The 27,254-nt window shown below is 46.5% G+C and overlaps 1 protein-coding gene across 1 annotated transcript in view; it reads left to right on the top strand.

Moving 5' to 3' along the window:
* arhgef2a (Rho guanine nucleotide exchange factor (GEF) 2a) overlaps positions 1-26,862 on the top strand; it is a gene marked incomplete at its 5' end in the record, with an annotated part of 96,726 nt that extends 69,864 nt beyond the window's left edge. Inside the window, 8 exons of the mRNA XM_080516513.1 lie at positions 2,864-3,052; positions 14,464-14,550; positions 17,301-17,350; positions 22,408-22,443; positions 22,627-22,677; positions 22,757-23,023; positions 24,554-24,713; positions 25,470-26,862. Of these exons, the coding sequence (XP_080372639.1) occupies positions 2,864-3,052; positions 14,464-14,550; positions 17,301-17,350; positions 22,408-22,443; positions 22,627-22,677; positions 22,757-23,023; positions 24,554-24,713; positions 25,470-25,498 (869 nt within the window). The 3' untranslated portion in view covers positions 25,499-26,862. The remainder of the gene's footprint in view (positions 1-2,863; positions 3,053-14,463; positions 14,551-17,300; positions 17,351-22,407; positions 22,444-22,626; positions 22,678-22,756; positions 23,024-24,553; positions 24,714-25,469) is intronic.
* Between the last annotated feature and the right edge of the window lie 392 nt (positions 26,863-27,254).

The raw sequence follows: 27,254 nt of genomic DNA, 5'->3' as shown, positions 1-27,254 counted from the left end.
GAGTGACGTCACTATGTGCTACTTTTAGCCTCAGGATGCTTTGTGAATACGGGCAAGAAGCTCAGAGCATCTTCCTCTCTCTAACAACCAATCAGCTCTCAGCAGACTCTCTAACAACCAATCAGCTCTCAGCAGACTCTCTAACAACCAATCAGCTCTCAGCAGACTCTCTCTAACAACCAATCAGCTCTCAGCAGACTCTCTCTAACAACCAATCAGCTCTCAGCAGACTGCATCATACAGAGCAACGGGGTCAACCACACCTCCTCACTAAGATAAAGGATTGTGTCAACTCCTTGCTGAGAGTTACTGAGACACTTCCTGAGTCACTTTAAGCTAAGAATTCCTTGATAAGGGACTTTGAGGCTGAGATAGAAGCTCTGAGACTCTGAGATGCTTCGTGAATACGGGCACAGCACATCAATGGGACTGAGACAGTGGAAGAGTCAATAATGTGGCAGCGCAAAGTTGAACCTTATGACGGGAGAGGCACATCAAAGACAACAGGGCAGAAAATGCAGCGCCACAGAATAGATCAATATGTGAGAAAGCTTGGTAAACGGGTGAAAAGAATGAATACTGTTTAGTAAATGGATGTTGAAGTCCCAGGTCACACATGGATTGTTTAATTGATTGAGATGACTGCCAGTGTTGTATATTTGTGTTGTTACTTCTGTCTATAGAAGGGTTGATGGCTGTATTAAAATCTCCTCCTATGGTGATGGGACAGTTGGAACTTTTGGAGATAGATGAGAAGAAATTATGGGAAAATGATGGGTCATCAGTGTTTGGGCTGTATATGTTACCGGTTGTGATGGGTTATTGTTGATGTATATATTAATTATTATGAAACGTCTTTCAGGGTCTGTAATTGTCACATTGTGGACAGATGAAAGTTTATTATTGATCAGAATAGCGACCCCTCTTGTTTGGAACAAAGAACACAAATAACAGACACAAAGAATTGTGGGTAAATAAACATTGAAACAAAGCTTGTGAGGAGTCCAAAGCTGATCAGGGCGCATCTTATGAGAGAGACAATAGTGCAGTAATGTATATTAGAATATTCCAGACGATTATAGATGTTTATCAGTGTCTATTTTAATAAGACAAAGTGAGTACAGTGTACGGGAGAGCATGGTGGTTAGAAGACCAGGGGTTTTAGTCCTTATCTCGCTATAATTGTTATTATTATTATAATCATAATGTAGAGTTTATCAACAGAGATGACATCCTTTCTTCCCTGTTGGGTCATGAGTTTGTGGATGAGGTGAAGTTGTTTATGGCGGAGCAGGATTTCTTTTGGAAACTGGTCGTTGAGTCCTTAGTCTGTTCCTTCAAGCTGTCTTCCTTTTTGTTGTACCTGTGGTTTCTGTTTAATATGTTCGAATTGTGCAACAATCGAGAGTGGGCGGTTGTTGGTGGAGTTTTTCTGACCCATACAGGGAACCCAGTGGAATGTGATGTTATTGAGGGTGTCGGGGGGGAGTTTGAGTTGGTGAGTCATGAAGTCCTGTACAGTTTTTTCGGGGTTGTCTGTGGGATGTTCAGGAATGCCGGTGAAGACAAGATTGTGATGTGAAGAAGATGTGTTTATTTTTGGCAGCGGTTGAGTTGAGCTGGTGAGTGAGGGAGTTCACGGACTGTTTCAGTGTCTTGTCTTCAGCCGTAAGAGTGTCTAACTGTTCCTGGCTGAATTCCAGGCTCTGGCAGAGTGACTGAAATTCGGTGTTGAACCTCAATGAGTGCGATTCTACTGTCGAGTCCAGTGACTTTCTGTCCGATGGAGAGTAGTATGTTGCATACCTTTGGGCAGTGGGGGGGTTGTAGATGAATTCGTGCTGGAGAGTGGAGAAATTCAGGATCGTTTTTTTTTTTTGCATTGTCTGAGGTTGTTTTGGATGTGGGGGTGGAGGTGAGGTCGGGGGATTTTCATCCATTTTACAGTCTGTTGAAGCACTCGTTGATGTATTCCTCGAGGTGATCCAGGTCATTTGAACAAGTTTTGAAAAAAGTCGGAAATTATGGTCCACAGAGAAAAAAGTTTGTTGTATTGTTGTCTCGCAGCTGGTTGCCGCCATCTTGGATCTCACACTGCCTGTTGGGAGTTGGAGTCACAGCATCACAGTCCTGGTGCTGTGAGCAGAGCCTAACCCTCTCTCCCAATCTCCAGAAAAATAAGAATAAAATAAGAATAAGAATAAAAGTCTTGTTTGCTAGAGATGTAGCATTAACCAGCGCTATCCGGACCAGGGTAGGATCTGGCACATTAGCCGAAGATGGAGCCCAAGCACGTGGTGGCACATTGTGCAGGTTCATCCAGCGCTCTCGCTGGAAGGGAAGGGAGAAGGGACGCACCGGCTGCACTTCATCCAAGCTGACCACAGGAACCAGGACGGAACGAAGCCATCTTCTTGTCAGTGAAAAATGCTGGCTGCCAAGATTCTGGTGAGATGGTGAGGGCTCTCCCGTGGGAGAACTGGTAAGTGAGGAGGAGGGAAGACAGTGACGAGCATGGGGCGCTGGAGGCTTGTTAGGTAAACGGTCACGCCCAGGAACCATCTGGACAGCATGCTGAATGTGAGCTGCTAGCATCCGGTTGCCTCGCCGATCCAAGTGGACCCCCATCTCTCCCAAAAAGACATGGACGATTCCAAAACAGATTAAAATGGTCAATAAAAAGGAAGTTATGGACTGTGCAGACAGACTGGAGCCAGGCGTTGAGGCCCAGGATTCTGTTGAATAGCCCGTAGCCATGGCCTGGCGCTGAGAATGGACCACTGATAAAGACAGATTTCCCACATGGTTTAAGCTCTGCAGCATCACAGCCGACATGTGTTCTGACAGGTCCTCTCACCCACAGCTGAGCTGCAGCAGAAGGACCAGGAAATGCTGGAGCTGCTGCAGGAGAGAGTGTCGTTGTTTTGCGAGCTGGCCGAGCTGACCGGCAGCCAGGACGAGCTCCGCCTCCCCATCACACGCTACATGTTCAGAGCCGACACGCCGCAAGCGCCGCGAGCAGAGAAGCTCCTGCTGGACGCCACCGAGGAGGGTAACGCCCACATTCGCACGTTCATCAGCACACCAACACACACTGAGGTGAAAACACCCTGAACTTGGAAATCACTTCCTGTTCTAGCCATGGTGTTTGAACTCTCTTCTTGTTCTCGAAGTGAACATTGAACACACTTTATGTATGTCCGAAAAGCCCCTCCTTTCTCCTTATCTCCTATTGACTTTCACTTAATCCCGTGGATGATGTCACAGGGTGAAAGGCGATCAGGTTAGTGAAGCAGTGGAATTGCACTGTCACTTAGTGACGTCATAATAATCTGAAGGCAGCGCAAGTTACGGATATCTGCCGTGGTGGGGAAAGAACTACAAGTTTCTGAAAATGGACTATAAAAAGCGCATTTGGGTTTTAGATTATTTAAAGTTGTTCAATGCAAATTATTGCTTTGGTAATTTACATAACCTGCGTCCTTTTTCCGCCATCTTGATTTTCCATAAACGCTTGGATGAGCGGGTCCCTTTAAATGTTGTCACAGCAAGGAACTGTGTGGCAGCAAGAGCTGGTCTCCTTTGTGAACGTGTACATCAATTCTATCCTAGGCTAAAGGAGGCTCTAAAGGAAGCTTCAGTGTTTCCTAGGCTAAAGGAGGCTCTAAAGGAAGCTTCAGTGTTTCCTAGGCTAAAGGAGGCTCTAAAGGAAGCTTCAGTGTTTCCTAGGCTAAAGGAGGCTCTAAAGGAAGCTTCAGTGTTTCCTAGGCTAAAGGAGGCTCTAAAGGAAGCTTCAGTGTTTCCTAGGCTAAAGGAGGCTCTAAAGGAAGCTTCAGTGTTTCCTAGGCTAAAGGAGGCTCTAAAGGAAGCTTCAGTGTTTCCTAGGCTAAAGGAGGCTCTAAAGGAAGCTTGCGTGTTTCTAAAGGAAGCTTCAGTGTTTCCTAGGCTAAAGGAGGCTCTAAAGGAAGCTTCAGTGTTTCCTAGGCTAAAGGAGGCTCTAAAGGAAGCTTGCGTGTTTCTAAAGGAAGCTTCAGTGTTTCCTAGGCTAAAGGAGGCTCTAAAGGAAGCTTCAGTGTTTCAGAGGCTAAAGGAGGCTCTAAAGGAAGCTTCAGTGTTTCCTAGGCTAAAGGAGGCTCTAAAGGAAGCTTCAGTGTTTCCGAGGCTAAAGGAGGCTCTAAAGGAAGCTTCAGTGTTTCCTAGGCTAAAGGAGGCTCTAAAGGAAGCTTCAGTGTTTCCTAGGCTAAAGGAGGCTCTAAAGGAAGCTTCAGTGTTTCAGAGGCTAAAGGAGGCTCTAAAGGAAGCTTCAGTGTTTCCTAGGCTAAAGGAGGCTCTAAAGGAAGCTTCAGTGTTTCCGAGGCTAAAGGAGGCTCTAAAGGAAGCTTCAGTGTTTCCTAGGCTAAAGGAGGCTCTAAAGGAAGCTTCAGTGTTTCCTAGGCTAAAGGAGGCTCTAAAGGAAGCTTCAGTGTTTCCTAGGCTAAAGGAGGCTCTAAAGGAAGCTTCAGTGTTTCCTAGGCTAAAGGAGGCTCTAAAGGAAGCTTCAGTGTTTCCTAGGCTAAAGGAGGCTCTAAAGGAAGCTTCAGTGTTTCCTAGGCTAAAGGAGGCTCTAAAGGAAGCTTCAGTGTTTCCTAGGCTAAAGGAGGCTCTAAAGGAAGCTTCAGTGTTTCCTAGGCTAAAGGAGGCTCTAAAGGAAGCTTGCGTGTTTCTAAAGGAAGCTTCAGTGTTTCCTAGGCTAAAGGAGGCTCTAAAGGAAGCTTCAGTGTTTCCTAGGCTAAAGGAGGCTCTAAAGGAAGCTTGCGTGTTTCTAAAGGAAGCTTCAGTGTTTCCTAGGCTAAAGGAGGCTCTAAAGGAAGCTTCAGTGTTTCAGAGGCTAAAGGAGGCTCTAAAGGAAGCTTCAGTGTTTCCTAGGCTAAAGGAGGCTCTAAAGGAAGCTTCAGTGTTTCCGAGGCTAAAGGAGGCTCTAAAGGAAGCTTCAGTGTTTCCTAGGCTAAAGGAGGCTCTAAAGGAAGCTTCAGTGTTTCCTAGGCTAAAGGAGGCTCTAAAGGAAGCTTCAGTGTTTCCTAGGCTAAAGGAGGCTCTAAAGGAAGCTTCAGTGTTTCCTAGGCTAAAGGAGGCTCTAAAGGAAGCTTCAGTGTTTCCTAGGCTAAAGGAGGCTCTAAAGGAAGCTTGCGTGTTTCTAAAGGAAGCTTCAGTGTTTCCTAGGCTAAAGGAGGCTCTAAAGGAAGCTTCAGTGTTTCCTAGGCTAAAGGAGGCTCTAAAGGAAGCTTGCGTGTTTCTAAAGGAAGCTTCAGTGTTTCCTAGGCTAAAGGAGGCTCTAAAGGAAGCTTCAGTGTTTCCTAGGCTAAAGGAGGCTCTAAAGGAAGCTTGCGTGTTTCTAAAGGAAGCTTCAGTGTTTCCTAGGCTAAAGGAGGCTCTAAAGGAAGCTTCAGTGTTTCAGAGGCTAAAGGAGGCTCTAAAGGAAGCTTCAGTGTTTCCTAGGCTAAAGGAGGCTCTAAAGGAAGCTTCAGTGTTTCCGAGGCTAAAGGAGGCTCTAAAGGAAGCTTCAGTGTTTCCTAGGCTAAAGGAGGCTCTAAAGGAAGCTTCAGTGTTTCCTAGGCTAAAGGAGGCTCTAAAGGAAGCTTCAGTGTTTCAGAGGCTAAAGGAGGCTCTAAAGGAAGCTTCAGTGTTTCCTAGGCTAAAGGAGGCTCTAAAGGAAGCTTCAGTGTTTCCGAGGCTAAAGGAGGCTCTAAAGGAAGCTTCAGTGTTTCCTAGGCTAAAGGAGGCTCTAAAGGAAGCTTCAGTGTTTCCTAGGCTAAAGGAGGCTCTAAAGGAAGCTTCAGTGTTTCCTAGGCTAAAGGAGGCTCTAAAGGAAGCTTCAGTGTTTCCTAGGCTAAAGGAGGCTCTAAAGGAAGCTTCAGTGTTTCCTAGGCTAAAGGAGGCTCTAAAGGAAGCTTCAGTGTTTCCTAGGCTAAAGGAGGCTCTAAAGGAAGCTTCAGTGTTTCCTAGGCTAAAGGAGGCTCTAAAGGAAGCTTCAGTGTTTCCGAGGCTAAAGGAGGCTCTAAAGGAAGCTTCAGTGTTTCCTAGGCTAAAGGAGGCTCTAAAGGAAGCTTCAGTGTTTCCTAGGCTAAAGGAGGCTCTAAAGGAAGCTTCAGTGTTTCCTAGGCTAAAGGAGGCTCTAAAGGAAGCTTCAGTGTTTCCTAGGCTAAAGGAGGCTCTAAAGGAAGCTTCAGTGTTTCCTAGGCTAAAGGAGGCTCTAAAGGAAGCTTCAGTGTTTCCTAGGCTAAAGGAGGCTCTAAAGGAAGCTTCAGTGTTTCCTAGGCTAAAGGAGGCTCTAAAGGAAGCTTCAGTGTTTCCTAGGCTAAAGGAGGCTCTAAAGGAAGCTTCACTGTTTCCTAGGCTAAAGGAGGCTCTAAAGGAAGCTTCAGTGTTTCCTAGGCTAAAGGAGGCTCTAAAGGAAGCTTCAGTGTTTCCGAGGCTAAAGGAGGTTATAAAGGAAGCTTCAGTGTTTCCGAGGCTAAAGGAGGTTATAAAGGAAGCTTCAGTGTTTCCGAGGCTAAAGGAGGCTCTAAAGGAAGCTTCAGTGTTTCCTAGGCTAAAGGAGGCTCTAAAGGAAGCTTCAGTGTTTCCTAGGCTAAAGGAGGCTCTAAAGGAAGCATCAGTGTTTCCTCGGCTAAAGGGGGCTCTAAAGGAAGCATAATTGTTTCCTAGGCTAAAGGAAGCATCAGTGTTTCCTAGGCTAAAGGAGGTTCTAAAGGAAGCATCAGTGTTTCCTAGGCTAAAGGAGGTTCTAAAGGAAGCATCAGTGTTTCCTAGGCTAAAGGAGGTTCTAAAGGAAGCATCAGTGTTTCCTAGACTAAAGGAGGTTCCAAAGGAAGCATCAGTGTTTCCTAGACTAAAGGAGGTTCCAAAGGAAGCATCAGTGTTTCCTAGGCTAAAGGAGGCTCTAAAGGAAGCATCAGTGTTTCCTAGGCTAAAGGAGGCTCTAAAGGAAGCATAATTGTTTCCTACGCTAAAGGAGGTTATAAAGGAAGCATCAGTGTTTCCTAGACTAAAGGAGACTCTAAAGGAAGCATCAGTGTTTCCTAGACTAAAGGAGACTCTAAAGGAAGCATCAGTGTTTCCTAGGCTAAAGGAGGCTCTAAAGGAAGCATCAGTGTTTCCTAGGCTAAAGGGGGCTCTAAAGGAAGCATAATTGTTTCCTAGGCTAAAGGAGGTTCTAAAGGAAGCATCAGTGTTTCCTAGGCTAAAGGAGGTTATAAAGGAAGCATCAGTGTTTCCTAGGCTAAAGGAAGCTCTAAAGGAAGCATCAGTGTTTCCTAGGCTAAAGGAGGTTCTATAGGAAGCATCAGTGTTTCCTAGGCTAAGGGAGGTTATAAAGGAAGCATCAGTGTTTCCTAGGCTAAAGGAGGTTCTAAAGGAAGCATCAGTGTTTCCTAGGCTAAAGGAGGTTATAAAGGAAGCATCAGTGTTTCCTAGGCTAAAGGAAGCTCTAAAGGAAGCATCAGTGTTTCCTAGGCTAAAGGAGGTTCTATAGGAAGCATCAGTGTTTCCTAGGCTAAGGGAGGTTATAAAGGAAGCATCAGTGTTTCCTAGGCTAAAGGAGGCTCTAAAGGAAGCATCAGTGTTTCCTAGGCTAAAGGAAGCATCAGTGTTTCCTAGGCTAAAGGAGGCTCTAAAGGAAGCATCAGTGTTTCCTAGGCTAAAGGAGGCTCTAAAGGAAGCATAATTGTTTCCTACGCTAAAGGAGGTTATAAAGGAAGCATCAGTGTTTCCTAGACTAAAGGAGACTCTAAAGGAAGCATCAGTGTTTCCTAGGCTAAAGGAGGCTCTAAAGGAAGCATCAGTGTTTCCTAGGCTAAAGGGGGCTCTAAAGGAAGCATAATTGTTTCCTAGGCTAAAGGAGGTTCTAAAGGAAGCATCAGTGTTTCCTAGGCTAAAGGAGGTTATAAAGGAAGCATCAGTGTTTCCTAGGCTAAAGGAAGCTCTAAAGGAAGCATCAGTGTTTCCTAGGCTAAAGGAGGTTCTATAGGAAGCATCAGTGTTTCCTAGGCTAAGGGAGGTTATAAAGGAAGCATCAGTGTTTCCTAGGCTAAAGGAAGCTCTAAAGGAAGCATCAGTGTTTCCTAGGCTAAAGGAGGCTCTAAAGGAAGCATCAGTGTTTCCTAGACTAAAGGAAGCTCTAAAGGAAGCATCAGTGTTTCCTAGGCTAAAGGAGGTTCTATAGGAAGCATCAGTGTTTCCTAGGCTAAAGGAAGCTCTAAAGGAAGCATCAGCGTTTCCTAGGCTAAAGGAAGTTCTATAGGAAGCAGCAGTGTTTCCTAGGCTAAAGGAGGCTCTAAAGGAAGCATCAGTGTTTCCGAGGCTAAAGGAGGTTCTAAAGGAAGCATCAGTGTTTCCTAGGCTAAAGGAGGTTCTAAAGGAAGCAACAAGCCTCCTTTCCTTTGCTTCTTGAGGACTCAGACAGTCCTCATCATGTCGCTACACTAAACACTTCCGGGGTTCAGTGAAAGTGGATAGAGAAGGAGTGAGGAAGGACTTTTCGTACGTACCCTTCCTGTCCTAGCCATGATGTTTGAACTCACTTCCTGTTCGAGACATACTTGATGTAAAACACTAGATGCCTCACGGCAGCACCTGTGACGTGTCTGTAGCGCCGCTATCTTGGGGCGGTCTCCCGCTGGTGCTAAACATATAGAACCCAGGTGAGAAAACCCACGACATTCAGAGCTCGCCTGCACATCGCGTCAACAGGCCATGCAACATCTAGGTTTTATATCTTTGGTTCTGGACATGACTTTTGAACAAACGTCCTGTTCTAAACAAGAGCTTTGAACTCACTTCCTGTTCTAGACGTGAACATGATCATACATAGTCTATCAAAGGGGCCCTCAATTAGTCTCCTCTGAGGGCCAAAATCAGACCAGCAAGCCAAACAGCTGCAGGCTTAAGTTGTTTTAAGAGTTGTTTTAATTGCAGATGTTTTAGCTGATGTTACCATTATTACTAATATTATTTTTGTTATTATCATTATTATTTTTAATTATGATATTAATTATATAATAATAATTATTATATCATTTAAGCCTGGGATTTTCAAAGCTTGTGTTGAGGGTGTCAGGTCTCTGTGTCTCACCTTGTGTTTCCAAGGGCACCCTCCCTCTGTGTCAACCCATCGTTCAGGTCCACCTGTGTGCTTCCCTTACCTGTGTATTTGTGTGTGTGTGTGTGTGTGTGTGTGTGTGTGTGTCTGTCTGAGTGGGGATGTAATGACCACGAGTGTCCACCAGTTGGCGGCGACCTTGGAGGGTCAGTGTGAGTGGGTGTAATGACCTTGAATGTCCACCAGATGATGAGCGAGTTGGGTCCTCATCCAAGAGGGCAGCTCTTGTTTTGTTTACAACGAACAAAAATGGCGGCTCAGCTTCCCTCGGGTTACTGAGACGACTGCAGGCGCTTTCTGGGGTCACGTGACGAACGGACGGCGTTGTCCAGTCGGGTTCGGAGTCGGAGTTCTTTCTGGAGTCGGAACATCCAGTTAGAACTCTGGTGGCCGTGCAGAAGTGGTTTAGCGGCACAAGTTAGCGGTTCGATGTTAAATGTGGCTATGTGTGTATTTATCTAACCGAGATTAGATACCATGAGCGGACGGTGGGCTTGCGCGGGGCACGCACTCGCGAGGTCAGGGTAGTGAAGAGAGAGAAAAGAAGAGAGAGAAGGAAAAGTTCTGGTGAGGTTTTGGGTCCGAAACTCGATAATCCACACAGGGATCAAAGTTAGCTTCGGACAGCTAAACCAGACCTCTGGTGTCTGAGGTGGAAACAATTTTCCACAATTTTGACAAAGATGGCGGAGCTGTGTGAACTTTAGAATTTGCTCCGTTGCTACTACACGGTGTTCGCACCCTCCGCCCTGCACCCGGGTGTGCCCCAGCATGCACGCTTTATATATATTATTATATATATAATATTATTTATTTAAATATATTAAAAACGAGGGCGGCACAAATGATCATTCTCTCAGCACATACCAGCACTAATGCAGCACAAACATTTGGGACTATTTTCACAGATTGTTGCGAGAGGTGGGGGGGCAGCTTCAGGTTTTCATTTTCCATTTTCTGCCGCTTTTCCAGGGCCGGGTCGCGGAGGCAGCAGTCCGAGCAGAGTTGCCCAGACTTCCCTCACTCAGACTCTTCCTCCAGCTCTTCTGGTGGAACCCCAAGGCGTTCCCAGGCCATAGAGAGACATAGTCCCTCCAGCGTGTCCTGGGTCTGCCCCGAGGCCTCCTACCGGAGGGACATGCCCGGAACTCCTCCCTGGGGAGGCGTCCGGGGGGCATCCGGAACAGATGCCTGAGCCTCCTCAGCTGGCTCCTCTGGATGTGGAGGAGCAGCGGCTCTACTCCGAGCTCCTCCCTGGTGACTGAGCTCCTCACCCTATCTCTAAGGGTGGCTGAGCTCCTCACCCTATCTCTAAGGGTGACTGAGCTCCTCACCCTATCTCTATGGGTGACTGAGCTCCTCCCCCTATCTCTAAGGGTGGCTGAGCTCCTCACCCTATCTCTAAGGGTGACTGAGCTCCTCCCCCTATCTCTAAGGGTGACTGAGCTCCTCCCCCTATCTCTATGGGTGACTGAGCTCCTCCCCCTATCTCTAAGAGTGACTGAGCTCCTCACCCTATCTCTAAGGGTGACTGAGCTGCTCACCCTATCTCTAAGGGTGACTGAGCTCCTCACCCTATCTCTAAGGGTGAGGGAGCTCCTCCCCCTATCTCTATGGGTGACTGAGCTCCTCCCCCTATCTCTAAGGGTGACTGAGCTCCTCCCCCTATCTCTAAGGATGACTGAGCTCCTCCCCCTATCTCTAAGGGTGACTGAGCTCCTCCCCCTATCTCTAAGAGTGACTGAGCTCCTCACCCTATCTCTAAGGGTGACTGAGCTCCTCCCCCTATCTCTAAGGGTGACTGAGCTCCTCACCCTATCTCTAAGGGTGACTGAGCTGCTCACCCTATCTCTAAGGGTGACTGAGCTCCTCACCCTATCTCTAAGGGTGAGGGAGCTCCTCCCCCTATCTCTATGGGTGACTGAGCTCCTCCCCCTATCTCTAAGGATGACTGAGCTCCTCCCCTTATCTCTAAGGGTGACTGAGCTCCTCCCCCTATCTCTAAGAGTGACTGAGCTCCTCACCCTATCTCTAAGGGTGACTGAGCTCCTCACCCTATCTCTAAGGGTGACTGAGCTCCTCACCCTATCTCTAAGGGTGACTGAGCTCCTCCCCCTATCTCTAAGGGTGACTGAGCTCCTTACCCTATCTCTAAGGGTGACTGAGCTCCTCCCCCTATCTCTAAGGATGACTGAGCTCCTCCCCCTATCTCTAAGGGTGACTGAGCTCCTCCCCCTATCTCTAAGGGTGACTGAGCTCCTCACCCTATCTCTAAGGATGACTGAGCTCCTCCCCCTATCTCTAAGGGTGACTGAGCTCCTCACCCTATCTCTAAGGATGCGCCGAGTCACCCTATGGAGGAAACTCATTTCAGTCCCTTGTATCCAGGATCTCGTTCTTTTGGTCATGACCCATAGTTCATGACCATAGGTGAGGGTAGGAACGAAGATCAACTGGTAAATCGAGAGCTTCGCTTTTTGGCTCAGCTCCTTCTTCACCACGACGGACCGCATAACTGCAGACGTTGTATCGGTCTGCCTGTCGATCTCACGCTCCATCTTCCCCCCACTCGTGAACAAGACCCCAAGATACTTGAACTCCTCCACCTGGGACAAGGGCACTCCACCGACCTGGAGGGGGCAAGACACCTTTTTCCGGTCGAGAACCATGGCCTCGGATTTAGAGGTGCTGATCTTCATCCCAGCTGCTTCACACTCGCCTGCGACCCGAGCCAGTGCACGTTGAAGGTCCAGGCTCAATGAAGCCAGCAGAGACGAGTCAGCCATGATAGTCCCTGCACATCCAGAGACGTAAGGAACTCTGGGCGAATCTCATCCACTTCTAGTGCCTTGCCACCGAGGAGCTCAGCAACAACCTCAGTGACTTCATCTTGGGTAATGGACGAGTCCACCTCTGAGAACCCAGCCTCTGATTCCTCAACGGAAGACGTGGTGGTGGGATTGAGGAAGTCCTTGAAGTATTCCTTCTATCGTCGAAAACATGATGCTGAATGATCCCACAAGCATTTTCTCTAATTCTTAACTCTAATGGTAAAAAACTTAAGTCTTGGAGCAAAAAGTAGATCAGAAGTCAGACTTGGATGCAAAAGAGTCTTTATTCTCCAGAACAAACACTCTGAGCTGTGGATCTCACCAATATTTGCTGAGAGCCATGGATCCCCCTGACGACGACTGAGCACTGTAACACGGGCATTTATATATGTTTTCCATCCCCCTTCACCGCCTCCATTTCAAAAGACCACACCAATATCAGGTCATACTTTAGTCAGACCGTACACACCTTTAACATTATATATCATGTCATGTCAGTACTTTTTGTGTATCATTTGTCCTACACTGGGTACAGGTTTACTACTCTACCTTGATGTTGTGGTGTTTGCTGTGACCCTGGAGCCCCCCCCCCCGACAGCAAGTTTCTGGTCCCCAGAGACTCAAACAGGGGTGTTAGGACTCATCCTGGTACCTGACCCCTTATGAACTCCATCTACCCTTCCTCTCTTGCTACGCTCTGTCTCTCTGATTCCTCGTACCTGTGTTCAGTCTGATTTCCGCCCACAGGCTGCAACTCCCTTCACTGGTGGTCACTCTGCACCTTTCTTTTTCTCATCTACAGTTACCAAAGCAATAATCTGCACTGACCAACTTTTGATCATCTAAAACTCAAATGTGCTTTTTATAGTCCATTTTGGGAAACTTGTAGTTCTTTCCCCCCACCACGGCATACATCACTAACTTGCACTGCCGTCGCATTATTATGAAGGCACGAAGTGAAAGTGCAGTCCGACTGCTACACTAACGTGGTCGTCTTTCACTGACTCCTTTAGGAATCCTCCTAATACCTTTCCTTAACCCTGTGATGTCATCGACGGGGTTAAGGTATAGTCTTATAGATAAGGAGAAAGGAGGGACTTCTCAGAGTGTCGTAGCCCCCACAGCCGACACACAATGCAGGAATCATAGAGGGGCTGAGGGAGGGGAGCTTCACAGTGCAGCACCCTGCGGTGGGGAAGTGGCAAATCTTCAGATCTCAAAGCTAATCTCCTGACACCACAATGTCTGATGGTGTATTGAGATTATATTCTAATAATCGGGTCCAGCCCCAGTGTTTTGGCCGTTTTAGTGTTGCTCAGCTTGAGATTTGTCAGGAAAACCTGTCCGTTGTCCGCGTTTGGTAGGTTGTCTGCTCATTAAGGTGTGTTAACATTTGAACATGTGTACGTGACGTGTCGCCGAGTACAGCGTGTCCACTCTTACCGGGTCCGCGCCTCAGAGGTTCTACTGCATACTTAGTTGCTGACCTTGGTTGTTTTACACCCTGAGCGAACACCCAGCCTGCTCCTGAGACCGGATGGTTCTTATTTCCTCTGGTCTGCTCCTTCACAGATTGAGCCCTGGGCAGCTGCCCACATCTCTCATAGCAAAATCCACAACTGAATATAACAAATTCTCCTGATTCGCCACATTCTTATCAGATTGACAATGGAAAGTGACGATACGCAGCTAGCAGCTGTGTGCATTAGCCCGGACCACCGCTGAACACTATTGGTGACCATGCGTAATGACTCATGATGATCCGCTCCAACTTGTGCTAAACTTGTTGTTGTTATGCGTAAAGGCACCTTTCACAGCTCCACAACCATTTTCTTGCTTTTCTTGTCATGAATTAAAACTTCTTCAATCATATTAATTGCGCATTTTTTAATTAACTCCGCATGAGCAAATGGTTTCTTAGCTTTAGCAAGGTTCCATGAAACAAGTGATGTTGTTTCATGGAACCTTGTGCCAATTCCAACATACTGTATTGTAGACAAAGAGGGCTCTATGGCGTTATATTTTCTGTTTTCTGTTGGCTGTGGGATTTTGGAGGGGAGGGGTTGGCACTAAAGCTGGCTGCATGCAGAGAGTTGACGGTCTGCTTTAGATGATCCACTTTGCTGAAGCTCCGGTCTGCGTGCAGATCAAGCAAGGACCGGTAATAAAAACCAGTCAACTGTTCAGTCCAGTCAGAGTTCGCCGTCCAGACATTCCAGCCCGCGGGCTGCTTATTGAGGATCTCTGGTCTATCATGAGGAAGAAGCGCTGGCCTGAGAGGGGCAGTGACCTGAGGAGGGCGCCAGAGAGCAGACCAGCCTTCATGGAGTGTTGAGCTCAGAGCAGTGAGGAAGACCTCTTGTGTCTGATGAAGCACTTTGGTTGAATCATGAACAAATATGCCACTTAGTTACTTGTAACTTAAACATGTTTTTTTCTCTTTTTTTCGTGTGTGTGTGTGTGTGTGTGTGTGTGTGTGTGTGTGTGCATGTCCAGTGGACCGGCTCAGCGAGCTCCTCCTCGGCTCCAACCTTGACGCCTCCATCTTGTGCCACCTTAAGCACCTGGAGGTCGGAGAACCCAGTGAGTCTACGAGGAGTCAGTCTCTCTCCAGTCGTCCTCTTCCTCATTCTCTTTCTCTTCACTTTCCTCCTCCTCCTCACCCTCCTCATCACCATCCTCTTCTCATCACCTTCCTCGTCCTCATCCTTTTTGTCATCTTCATCAACTTCCTCTTCCTCACCTTCATCCTTATCCTCATTTTGATCACCATCATCTTCCTCCTCACTATCCTTTCCATCCTCACGACCTTCCTCATCCTTATCCTTGCTACGTCACCTCCACCAGCCTATGTCAACGCGACTTTACCTCCACCAGTCTCTTTGTCAATGGTATGTCACCTCCACCAGTCTCTGTGGTTGTGTCGTGGCATCACTAGTGTGTGAGCCTGAGACTCTTTAGCATGTAGCATGTAGCATGTAGCATGGCTGGGTGCTGCAAGTCCACAAATTATTAATTTGAATAAATTGGTTATTTATCAAATAATAATCAAATTGGGGCACCACCAGCTAAACTGGAAATAGCTAATACCAAGATATCAGTCTCATTTGTAAAAAGGTTATTTAAGTTAGTTAATATTTCTGTGTAAATATAACAATCTTAAAGGTATACAGGAGGATTTTCAGGAATTTTAGGAAAGAACCGCCCTCTCCACTGTTTGAAAAAAATGCGCATGCGCAACGCTGTACCTGCTCCCGAGACGGAACGCCTACTAAAACGCGTGCGCGAGACGTGCACGAGCCCAGTTCTCCTCGTGCACGCTCTGTTTACAAGTCACAAGTCGGCATCGCTCACATAAGCTCACTTTACAAGAAGATTTGCACCAGAGGGGGTGAAACTGTGTAAAAATGTCCGAGAACAATGCGTCGGGTCGGCCAGCGGCATGATGAGAACCGTGTGGAGTGAGCTGCAGGGACGAGCACGTACGACGGGCTTACGTCATATATCACCAGAATGATTGACAATTGGGAGGACCAGTTATTTTGATGATCCACCCGGAAGAAGAAAATCCTCTACTATACCTTTAAATAACAGGAAGGTGTGAGATTTGAGCACAGACTGTGGGGGTGGCGCTGAATGTCTGACTTGCTCGAGACCAGGTTATGTTCTCTATAAGCAGTCAGAGCTCCGCCTCCTGACTAATCAGACCTGCCCTTTCGTCAATGATTGTGATTGGTGCAGGGTTAAGTGCTGCTCTGCAGCTGACAGGATATAGGAAATTAATTTAGAATGATCTTTTTGATAATGAAACAAATCCTTGTCACTGAGGCTTTGAAAGACGTTTTTGTTCTTGATTTGTTCCAAGTCTGTTTAGGGTTCACCAGTCATAATGAGGTTAATGATCACACCTGACAGAACAGCAAAAACATGAATTTATGGGAAGCAGAACTACTTATGCCGTCGCAGTTCCAACACAAAACACTCACAAGAGAAACTCAGTCTCAAAACAACTGGATGGAAAGAAGAACAGTGAGTTCTGCTGTAATAAAGGGAAACTAAGTGTTCACAGTGTGGTCTGTTTATATCTCTGATGAATTAATATGGTATAATCTCATGAAGTCACGCATTAATGAGTCGGGAATGTGGCAACAGGCTTTTAGCCTTGCGGGCCCCAAACTGGGGCTGACATAACAGTCAATGTTTCAATCTGAAAATAGGCAACAAAGGGAAGAGAAATGAACACCTAGGAGCTGCCATTGACGGTCAGATCGCAGTTCCTTTACTTCACTTGATCTCAAGTATTTAACAGTATTGAACAGTGCACGACAGAGGGATTTTGCCACCAACTCTTCATTACATGACTTACAATAAAACATCTCTTTTCTCTGAACCTTCACATATCACTTATTTATGACAGCTATTACTTTATAGTGTTACACCAGGATTACTCAACTGCTTCCCATTACTACTTTTAGTTAGTTTTAAACTGGGCTTACACTCAACTAGCACTGTTTATAGCTGTAATCAAATACATTCACAAATTAAATACAACATTGACAACAAGAAGAAACTCGACATGAACGATACATTAACATGCTCGTTGAGGCAAACTGTCTGTGCTGGTAGCACTTAGCTTGACGCACTTGCGGCTAACACTTAGCTCAACGCACTTGCGGCTAACACTTAGCTTCACGGACTTGCGGCTAACACTTAGCTTTACCACCAGGCAAGAAATAAACACAACAGGCACGATCATATTTCCCCCGACACGTCGTACTGGCTGACGAACTACACGTAAAGACCTTACAACTGCTATTTCGGTTTTACTTCACCGTGTACTGACCTGAAAAGAGACAACAAAGGGAAGACAAATGAACCCCCGGGAGCCGCCGCTGACGGTCAGATTGCATTTGAAGAGACACTGGAGGCGCACCGCAAAACCAACCCGGCGCACACCCAAGGTTCCACCTCACTTCAACTTCCCTAATAGCACTTCTAAATTTCAGGAAAACACCATATGAGACATTTACAAATCTGAATACATGCAAACAAAAATCTAAATGTTATTTTCACCTCCAGTTGAAACAAAAAACTATACTTTTAAGTGCGCCACATAATGATTATCAGGATCATGCGTGTCTGGATCAGTCAACCCAGGAACCAGAGGTCCTGGATATGTTTATCCCGGTTCATAGTACAGGCCTCAGGCTTGCTCTCTTTACTGAGCTGCTGATGATCAATGAGTCTTTCCTGATCGATTGATCATCCTGATTGATTATTTCGAACTCCTGGATCGTCCAGGCAAGTCTGATCTGCTGTTTGTTTCCTCTCAGGTGATCCGGAGCTTCTCCTCAATGGAGCTCGTCAGTTCTTCACTGCCAAGGTGAGCAGACATTTTGAAATGTTGACAGGTTCTGTCAGTAAGGTTCTGTCTGTTCTGTTGATGTACTGTTAAGAGTTCTGTCTGTTCTATCAGTGTTCTGTCTGTTTGGTTAGTGTTCTGTCAGTGTTCTGTCTGTTCTGTATGTTCCGTGAAGGCCAATTCATCCTCCATAAGAACAAGAAGAAAGTTCGGCACTCCAGGGTCCTGCTGAACAAAATCACCTAATTTCCTTCAGGCCGAACAAATTTGTTTTGGCAAAGTCAACCGTCATGGCTGAACTGTGTCGGTGCCGCACTGCCGACATGTGCATGTGTGTTCCAGCTCACTAATAACTAACAATCATATTTCAATCACATTTAGATCGTAACACCACTACTGTCTGAGCGCCGCAGCTCACTAAAATGCTGTGATGCACCTGAACGCATCACTTAAAGCGATCAGCTCCTGCAGTTAAGACTGGACCAACATGGCGCTCGTAGAGAAACTCTCTTATTACTGAAACGGTTCAGAGAAATATATTTCTGACAGCACGGGAGGTGAGAAATAAACTGTGCAGTTGAAAAGTGAAAACGCCGCTTCACAGATCGGCTGTGAGGGGGCGTGTCCTGCTGTGAGGGGCGTGGCCTGTTGTGAGGGGGCGTGGCCTGCAAGTCAGCAGCATCTTGCGGGGAATGAGCAGTCCTGCAGAAAAAACTTTTTTTTCGGCTGCTGGCTGACATCAATGCTGAGTTTTTGTCTTGTTCTTATGGCTTCAAAAAGGGAGTCTGCAGGGGCCTTGAGTGTTCCGACAGTGTTCTGTCAGTGTTCTGTCTGTTCGTTTAGTGTTCTGGTAGTGTTCTGTCAGTGTTTAATTTAATTCAATAATCTCATGATTATTGAACCTCAACAAATAAGTACAATAATCCACTCCAGTCAAAGGCAAAGCTGCTATATTGTCGGTTCTACGCCACATTTTTACAAATAAACTGATGATTTCTCTCTCCATGGCTTTAAAATCGAGCTTCACATGCTCAAGTATATACAGGCTGAACTATATACAAGGTAGGATATACAGGCCTAAATACAGTAAACTGAAGTAAATGTGAGGGGACCACCCACAATGCACATTGACGTAAAACACATTAGAACAACGATTGGAGACCCAGGTGAAACACATCAAGGAACAACAATCAGAAACTCAGGTGAAACACTTTAAAAACAACAATCGGACACCCAGGTGAAACACTTTAAAAACAACAATATGACACCAGGTGAAACACATCAGGGAACAACAATGAGACACTCAGGTAAAAACACGTCAGGGGCGACAATCAGACACTCAGGTAAAAACACGTCAGAACAACAATCTAACACTCAGGTGAAACGCATCAAGGAGGAACAATCAGAAACTCAGGTGAAACACATCAGGGAACAACAATCTAACACTCAGGTGAAACCCATCAGGGAACAACAATCAGACACTCAGGTGAAACACATCAGGACAACAATCAGACACTCAGGTGAAACACATCAGGGAACAACAATCAGACACTCAGGTGAAACCCATCAGGGAACAACAATCAGACACTCAGGTGAAACACATCAGGGAACAACAATCAGACACTCAGGTGAAACACATCAGGGAACAACAATCAGACACTCAGGTGAAACCCATCAGGGAACAACAATCAGACACTCAGGTGAAACACATCAGGGAACAACAATCAGACACTCAGGTGAAACACATCAGGGAACAACAATCAGACACTCAGGTGAAACCCATCAGGGAACAACAATCAGACACTCAGGTGAAACACATCAGGACAACAATCAGAAATGCAGGTGAAACACATCAGGGAGGAACAATCTAACACTTAGGTGAACCCATCAGGGAACAACAGTTCCTCACTTCCTGTTCACAAATGAACACTTTGAGTTCCACTTTACCTGGAATCGACCCGGTGGCCTGTTCCGTCGGTCTCACTGAAGCCACCCTGAACGCTTTTAGTCCGTACGTTTTTTGGGGAGGCCACAGCCACCATGTTTTTCTGAAAATGTGGGTAGGGAGTGGCAAGAGCAGGGAGGGAGTACGTCAGAGCAAGGTGTAAGTACGTGGCCGTACGCCACGCCTGGCTGTGAGCGGCTGCTGCATCATACGTTGTACAAGTGGTCAGGGAGTTGTAGGTCTTACTACACAAGATCTCCGTGTGATTACCACGTTATCCTATAGAGGCTGTACTTATATGTACTGCTCATGTACCGTGTCCTTACTCACACGCATGTTGTAAGTGTGATGTTTTTGTTTTTCCAGATAGACGATTCCCAGATAGAAGACTGATTATCATCAGGGAATTACTTTTAACATTTCAGTGACCTTGGATACATAGTGATGCATTTAGACTATTACACACACAGACACATAGTTGAAAATCACGGAGAGGGAAGTGAAAAAAAATGTATTTATTAAATTTCCAAACAAATGCAATATTTAGAGCAATTTATGTGAATGACTTTCGATGAAAAGCTCGGCTGGAAGCTACATATAACAGCATATAAAATATTGGTATAATGTGTAAAATCCAATTCAAGAATTTGATCAAAATAAACTCAACTTATTAAATAGCTCCCTCATTCTTCCATATCTGAGTTATGGTGTGGAAATATGGGGAAATACTACGTTGATAATGATTATAAAAGTGAACTAATGGAGGGTAAACAGACAACTCATCCAGGGACACCACCCTCGGCACACAACTTGTCCTCCGATGAGATTTCAGATTTTTGGAGAGAAAATAAAGCCATTAATATGTATAATGTAGTTTTACATATTATTTCTAATTTATATTTCATTTATGTTTCATATATCTCGTATATGCCCATATATATTTAGTATAGTATCATATAGCTTTGTTTCTCATCAAGAATGGTCTTCTTTGCAAACAGGATGACCCCCCCCCCCCCCCCCCCCACCACCACCACCACCACAAAACTTGGTATACACGTTCCCCCTGGCTAATGACGATCAGTCATATTTAAATCATGTCTTTACACCCTTACAGAGACACTTTGAAGTCCAATCCTTCATGTCAATAATTCTGGAAAAGGATGTAAGGTTGCTCTGAGCCCTGCAGGCCCTGGAGTTCGGGTGTCCCACAGTTTAATGAGCACCTGAACGCATCACTCCAAGCTGTCATCTTTGAAACTTCGTTTTAACTTTACAGCTTTCAGAAATACAGCTGCTAATGTTTACCATTCATCCTCGGCCACTGAAATCTTACATATAACTCACTTAACAACATGCCTTTTTTTTTTTTTTTTTTTACTTCCCCGTGGTGATTTTCAAGTTTAAAGCTAAGTTTAAAATGTAAAGGACTCACAGAGTTAGGGCGTTGTGTTTGTATTGGCTGTAGAAGGCAGTGTGTCTCCCATACAGGGTGAATCCGGAGCTCAAACGCAGCGTGTCTGCGGGGGTCCAAATCCATACGGAGGCTGTACTCACCTCGTATGGATCCCCACATGTTGGCCACATTTTTGCAGGTCGACACTTGCAGGTAGGGCTGGTTGTGACCGTGGCTCTACAGTGGCGGCCCTGCATTTCAGAGCCAGGCCTTCACTGCTGCTCTGAGTCAACCCTCCCCTCAGTAACTTTGTTATGGCTACAACAACCATGTTCCCATGCAGAAATGCAAATCCTTTGTATCACAGGTCGATACTCGTGTAGCCAGAATAAACACCTTTACGAATGAAAAAAAATCCAAGTTCATGTCTCTTCTGCTGCAGCTGCATAAGAAAATCGGCTGCTATTCCTGAAGCTTCTGGAGATCGAGGAGGGAGACCAACGTCAGCTTTTCCTGGTCTTGAAAATAGTAGAATGGCAAAAAAATATAATCCTGAATCCTGACATGAAGTTTGTAGTGAGGATCTCCGTGTACTTGGAGTGCTGCGGTGCATTCAAGTCTGTCTTAAATCTGCAACCAAATGTGTTTATCTTCTCCTTTAGTCATTGTAGGTTGACAAAACCGCTATAAAGTAAACACAACTATATGTTTGTTTGTGCAGCTGCTACAGATGCAGTCAGCTAGCATAGTGAAGGTCACGCGACGCCTTCTAGAAGGCTTTGCCTCGCCAATATCAAAATCTGATGAGTTGAAGCAGCAGCGTGACCGACACTAGTTTTACACTGCAGACGCCTGCAGAGTTAATTGTGAAGGCCAAAGCAAGATTTCTTTACCCGGCAACAGGTGATGGTGAAATATGATTGGTTAAAAGCTTTAATATGGAAGTACGTGTCTGGAAGCGGTGCAGCAGGAGAGAAGTGATGAGGAGAAGAGGACAGAACGTTTGGAATTAGTTAATAAGTGTTCGTGAACAAAATATAATCAACATCAGTCTGTGATTCAGATCTTTTTCTTCGGCCTGCAGAAAAGCCTTGAAGGCCCTGACGGCCCACCACTGCTCACCTGTTCCACCTGTCTCACCTGGTCCACCTGTCTCACCTGTTCTACCTGTCTCACCTGTTCTACCTGTCTCACCTGTTCTATATGTCTCACCTGCATTACCTCTTCCACCTGTCTCACCTGTTCCACCTGTCTCACGTGTTCTATATGTCTCACCTGCATTACCTCTTCTACCTGTCTCACCTGTTCCACCTGTCTCACGTGTTCTATATGTCTCACCTGCATTACCTCTTCTACCTGTCTCACCTGTTCCACCTGTCTCACGTGTTCTATATGTCTCACCTGCATTACCTCTTCTACCTGTCTCACCTGTTCTACCTGCCTCACCTGTTGTACTTGTTCTACCTGTGTCACCTGTTCTCTCTGTCTGACCTGTCTCACATGTTCCACCTAGAGGTCACAGGTCACTTCCTTGTCATTCAGCCTTCAGCTGGAAACCATCTGAGTAGTATCACGTCAACCTGAGTCTCTCTCTTCATCTGATATGTGAATAAACTACCTGTCCATCATTCATCCCAACATCTTCTGTTGGAATCATCATCATCAACATCATCATCATCACCACCATTACCACCGCCATCATCTTCATCACTGCTGTGAAACGTGCTCTTCCTCCTCAAGGTCGTCGTGTCAAGTAAAGAGCAGGATCAGGCCAAGGTGAGTCCCGGCCAGATTCTGTGTTTATTCCTAACGAACGCCAGTAATGTGTGTGTGTGTGTGTGTGTGTGTGTGTGTGTGTGTGTGTGTGTGTGTGTGTGTGTGTGTGTGTGTGTGTGTGTGTGTGTGTGTGTGTGTGTGTGTGTGTGTGTGTGTGCGTGTGTGTGTGTGTGTGTGGTGCAGGAGGTGTGTCAGCGGCTGGTGAATCTCAGCGTGTATCTTCACGCCCTGCAGGTCAGTGGCGCCTCATTCATCCCTGTGTGACTGACCGTCTGCTGCCCGCCGTCCTCTGACCAGCCGCTGTGTCTTTCAGGGCGCCGTAATCAAGCAGGACTCCATACTGGAGCTGCTGCTGCAGCCGCAGGAGAGTGCAGCCCAGTCCCCGACGGGAGCGTGGCGCCCCCTGTGGCGGGACGGGGGGCGGCGGGAGTCCGGCGCCGGCCTGGGGGAGCTGGCGCTGCTGCAGCGGCAGCACAGCCTCCTGCAGGAGGAGCTGCTGAGGCTGCGAGATGCCGAGAGCCGCTTCAGAGACAGCGAGAAGGCTCGCGCCAAGCTGGAGAGGCAGGTCCGACACCTCAAGGTGTGTAGTGGAACTGCAGCGGCCTCGCCGCAGCACACCAACCACAGCGGCCAGGTGAGGCCAGTGCCGCGTAGTCACTGAGTCGTCATGATCCAGCGCAGCTGCACACACACAGAACACTGATATCGACCTGCGTATCAGGTCATTAGGGTTTCTGTGTGAATCTCAGCCTCTGACTGGCTCTGTCTTCATGGTGACGTCACCTCTGACAGGTTTCGTCGTCATGGTGACATCGCCTGTTTTGTACTGTTCATGTTACGCAGAAGATTTGACAAACTCCACTTGATTATATTGCTGAGTCATGCCTACTGTGGTGGATTTCTTCATGAAACTGTTCTTGGAATGGAGTGGGTAAACAGTTGTTCAGTCAAGGACGCTTATTGACGCTTCAACCGACACACACAATGCAGACATCACAAGTCATGTGATCAATCTGCTGTGGGCGTGTTCCCCGTTCAACCTTCTAGCTAACATGTTAAGGGAGGCGGGGAGGAGGGGAGGCGGGGAGGCGGGGAGGTGGGGAGGAGGGGAGGCGGGGGTGAGATCCTGGCTTCACCAGGACGGAGAGGAGGAAAACAGGATGAGAACCCACATGTGGTTCCACGCCTGTGGCTGAGGAACCTTTGTGGCTCTCAGCGTCCTGTGTCATGTTCAGTCTTTATCATATCCCTGAGTCATGTCGAAGCTTCATCATATTGATGAGTCATGTCCACTCTTCATCATATTTGTGAATCATGTCCACTCTTTAGCATATCGCTGAGTCATGGTCACTCTTCATTGTTCTGCTATATCATGTCCACTCTTTATCATATTGCTTCGCCATGTCCACCCTTCATCATTTTGCTGAGTCATTTCGAAGCGTCATCATATTGCTGAGTCATGTCCACTCTTTATCATATCCCTGAGTCACGTCTACCTTTATCATATCGCTGAGTTATGTCTACTCTTCATCATATTTCTGAATCATGTCCACTCTTTACCATCTTGCTGAGTCATGGTCACTCGTCATTGTTCTGCTAAATTATGTCCACTTTTCATCATTTTGCTGAGTCATGTCTACTCTTTATCATATCCCTGTGTCACGTCTACCTTTATCATATCACTGAGTCATGTCAACTCTTCACTATTTTGCTGAGTCATGTTGAAGCTTCATCATATCGCTGAGTCATGTCCACTCATCATTTTGCTGAGTAATGTCGAAGCATCATGATATTGCTGAGTCATGTCTACTCTTCCTCATATCACTGAGTCATGTCCGCTCTTCATATCTCTGAGTGATTTCTAATCTTTATCATACTGCTGAGTCATGTCCACTCATCAGTGTTCTGTTGAATCAAGTCCACTCTTTATATCGCTGAGTCATACCCACTCTTTATTAATTTCCTGAGTCATGTCCACTCTTCATTGTTCTGCTAAGTCATGTCTACTCTTTATATCGCTGAGTCATGGCCACTCTTTATTAATTTGCTGAGTCATGTCTCCTCTTCATCATTTTGCCTGTTCATGTCATGTGTACTCTTCCTGTTCCAGCCCATGGTATTGGGGCGGGGCAGCTCTTCCAGACCAGACCAGCATGGCACCAGGGACCAATCAGAACACTTCCAGCACACCAGCGACCTCGAGGTAGACGTGACGTCAGATGATGATGATGACGAGGATGATGATGGGACTGCGTCTCAGAGCTCCAAAGGTGAGGGCACACTGACACTGTGAAAACATAATTTCCGTTCACGCTTGTTTTTCTGTTTCAGTCGTCCTTCACTCGCTAAGCTGTCATTGTGTTTTCGTTTCCATGACAACAGAGCTGAAAACACAACATTTTGAATACTTTAGGAAAACATTAGGACTCTGTTTCCATGGAAACAGAGTACAGAAAGACTTGGGTACCGTATCCATGTAGACCTAGTCCTAGTCCAAAGTCTCTCACTGACAGGAGTTTGTTTGCACAGCGTCACACTGAAGAAAAGCTTCTCAATTAGGAACAGCGCCTCAGTGTGGAATAGCGTCTCAATGAGGAACAGCGTCTCAATGAGGAACAGCGTCACACTGAGGAACAGCGCCACACTGAGGAACAGCATAACAATGAGGAAAAGCGTCACAGTAAGGAACAGCATCACACTGAGGAACAGCATCTCCTTGAGGTTCAGTGTCTCATTGAGGAACAGCATCTTTTTGAGGAACAGCATCTCACCCAGGAACAGTGTCTCATTCAGGAGCAGCATCGCAGAGGTACAGCTTGTCATTGAGGAACAGACTACACTGAAGAACAACGTCTCCCTAAGGAGCAGACTACACTGAGGAACAGCCTCTTATTGAGGAACAGTGGCTTATTGAGGAACAGTGCCACACTGAAGAACAGCATCACAATGACGCACTTTGTATGAGTGTTTCCCATCAGGACGTCACAGTAACTTTTTAAAAATCCAACCTTTCTTCTCTTTTCCAGATCTTCAAGATATTCCAGAAGACTTCTGACTCTCAGCAGGTTCTTTAGATCTGATGACTCCCATGTGACTCCTGAAATGAATCCAGATGTGACTCCTGACATGACTGCTGACGTGACTCCAGATGTCACTCCAGATGTGACTACAGGTTTGACTCCAGATGTGACTCCTTAAGTGATTCTAGGTGTGACTCCAGACATGACTTAAGATGTGACTCCTCACATGACTCCAGGGGTGACTCTAGAGGTGATTCAAGGTTTGACTCTAGATAGGATTAATGAATTGAATCCAGACCCGACTTCAGATGTGACTACAGACGTAGCTCCAGATGTGACTCCAGGTGTGACTCCTTAAGTGATGTCAGACGTGACTCCAGATGTACATCTTGACGTGACTCCAGACGTAACTCCAGATGTAACTCTTGATGTGACTCCAGACATGACTCCAGATGTGACTTCAGGTGTAACTCCAGTTGTGACTCCTGAAGTGACTCCAGATATGACTCCAGATGTGACTACTGAAGTGACTCCAGATGTGAATCCAGGTGTGAATCCAGATGTGACTCCAGATGTGACTCCTGACGTGACTCCAGATGTGACTACATGTGTGACTCTAGATATGACTCCAGCTGTGACTCCTGACGTGACTCCAGGTGTGACTCCTGAACTGACTTCAAACGTGACTCCAGATGTGACTCCTGACCTGACTCCAGATGTGACTTCAGGTGTGACCCCTGACCTGACTCCAGATTGACTTCAGGCGTGACTCCTGATGTGACTCCTGACGTGACTCCAGATGTGACTTCAGGTGTGACTCCTGACGTGACTCCTGAAGTGACTCCAGACATCAGTTCAGATGTGACTCCAGACATGACACAGCATCCAGCTCATCTTGACTCCAGTATTTATTCAGCTGCTTTGCTTGGCCACAGCCGCTCTTTGCAGCTTAGAAAGGTTTCTTTGACCTTTGACCTGCAGCAGATCCACACAGAATCATTTCCTGAGGATTCTGCTCTATCTTCCCAAAATACATGTTGGACTGTTTGCTGCCTGAAGATGAAATAACGAACCTGCTGCTGGAGCCGCTGCCAACACTGCCGCCATGCCACTGCCGCCACACCACGCCACGCCACGCCACGCCACGCCACGCCACGCCACGCCACGCCACGCCACCGCAGAGGAAAGATGCATGACAGAAGCTCAGCACTGCTCTTCATTCTGCTTTCATTCACTTTCACTCCTTAGATTACTGCTTTGACATGCTGACCTCTGACCCCTGCAGACCCCTCTCACCCTCTGACCCCTCCAGGCTCCCCTGACATCTAACACCTGCAGGCTCCCCCGACCTGTGACCCCTGCAACCTGTCACCCTCAAACTCTGACCCCTGCAGCCTTTGACCCCATGTTCAATTTCTAAACAACAAACTGAATAAAGAAATCAACCAAATAAGAACAAAGTTGTGACTTTCATTCTTTTAACAAAGTAAAAATATTCATCCGATGTTTCCGCACGCACGCACGCACGCACGCACGCACGCACGCACGCACGCACACACACACACACACACACACACAAAAGTGCTGCTTTTTATAGGTGGGAGGTTCACTGTCTTCAGGTGTGTGTGTGTGTGAGTGTGTGTGTGTGTGTGTGTGTGTTCATTGATCAGGAGTCCCTTCCTCACTCCTTAAAAGGAGCATTTGCATGAAGGAGAATATGTGTGAGAATGATTTCAATCTTTTCTTCTCAATGCACTTTATTTATGTTTTTGGTTTTGAGTGAAAATATAT

Source organism: Blennius ocellaris, assembly GCF_963422515.1.
Source record: "Blennius ocellaris genome assembly, chromosome: 20".
NCBI lineage: Eukaryota > Metazoa > Chordata > Actinopteri > Blenniiformes > Blenniidae > Blennius > Blennius ocellaris.
Note: the sequence above shows the minus strand (reverse complement) of the source record. Positions and strands in the feature narration are given on the sequence as shown.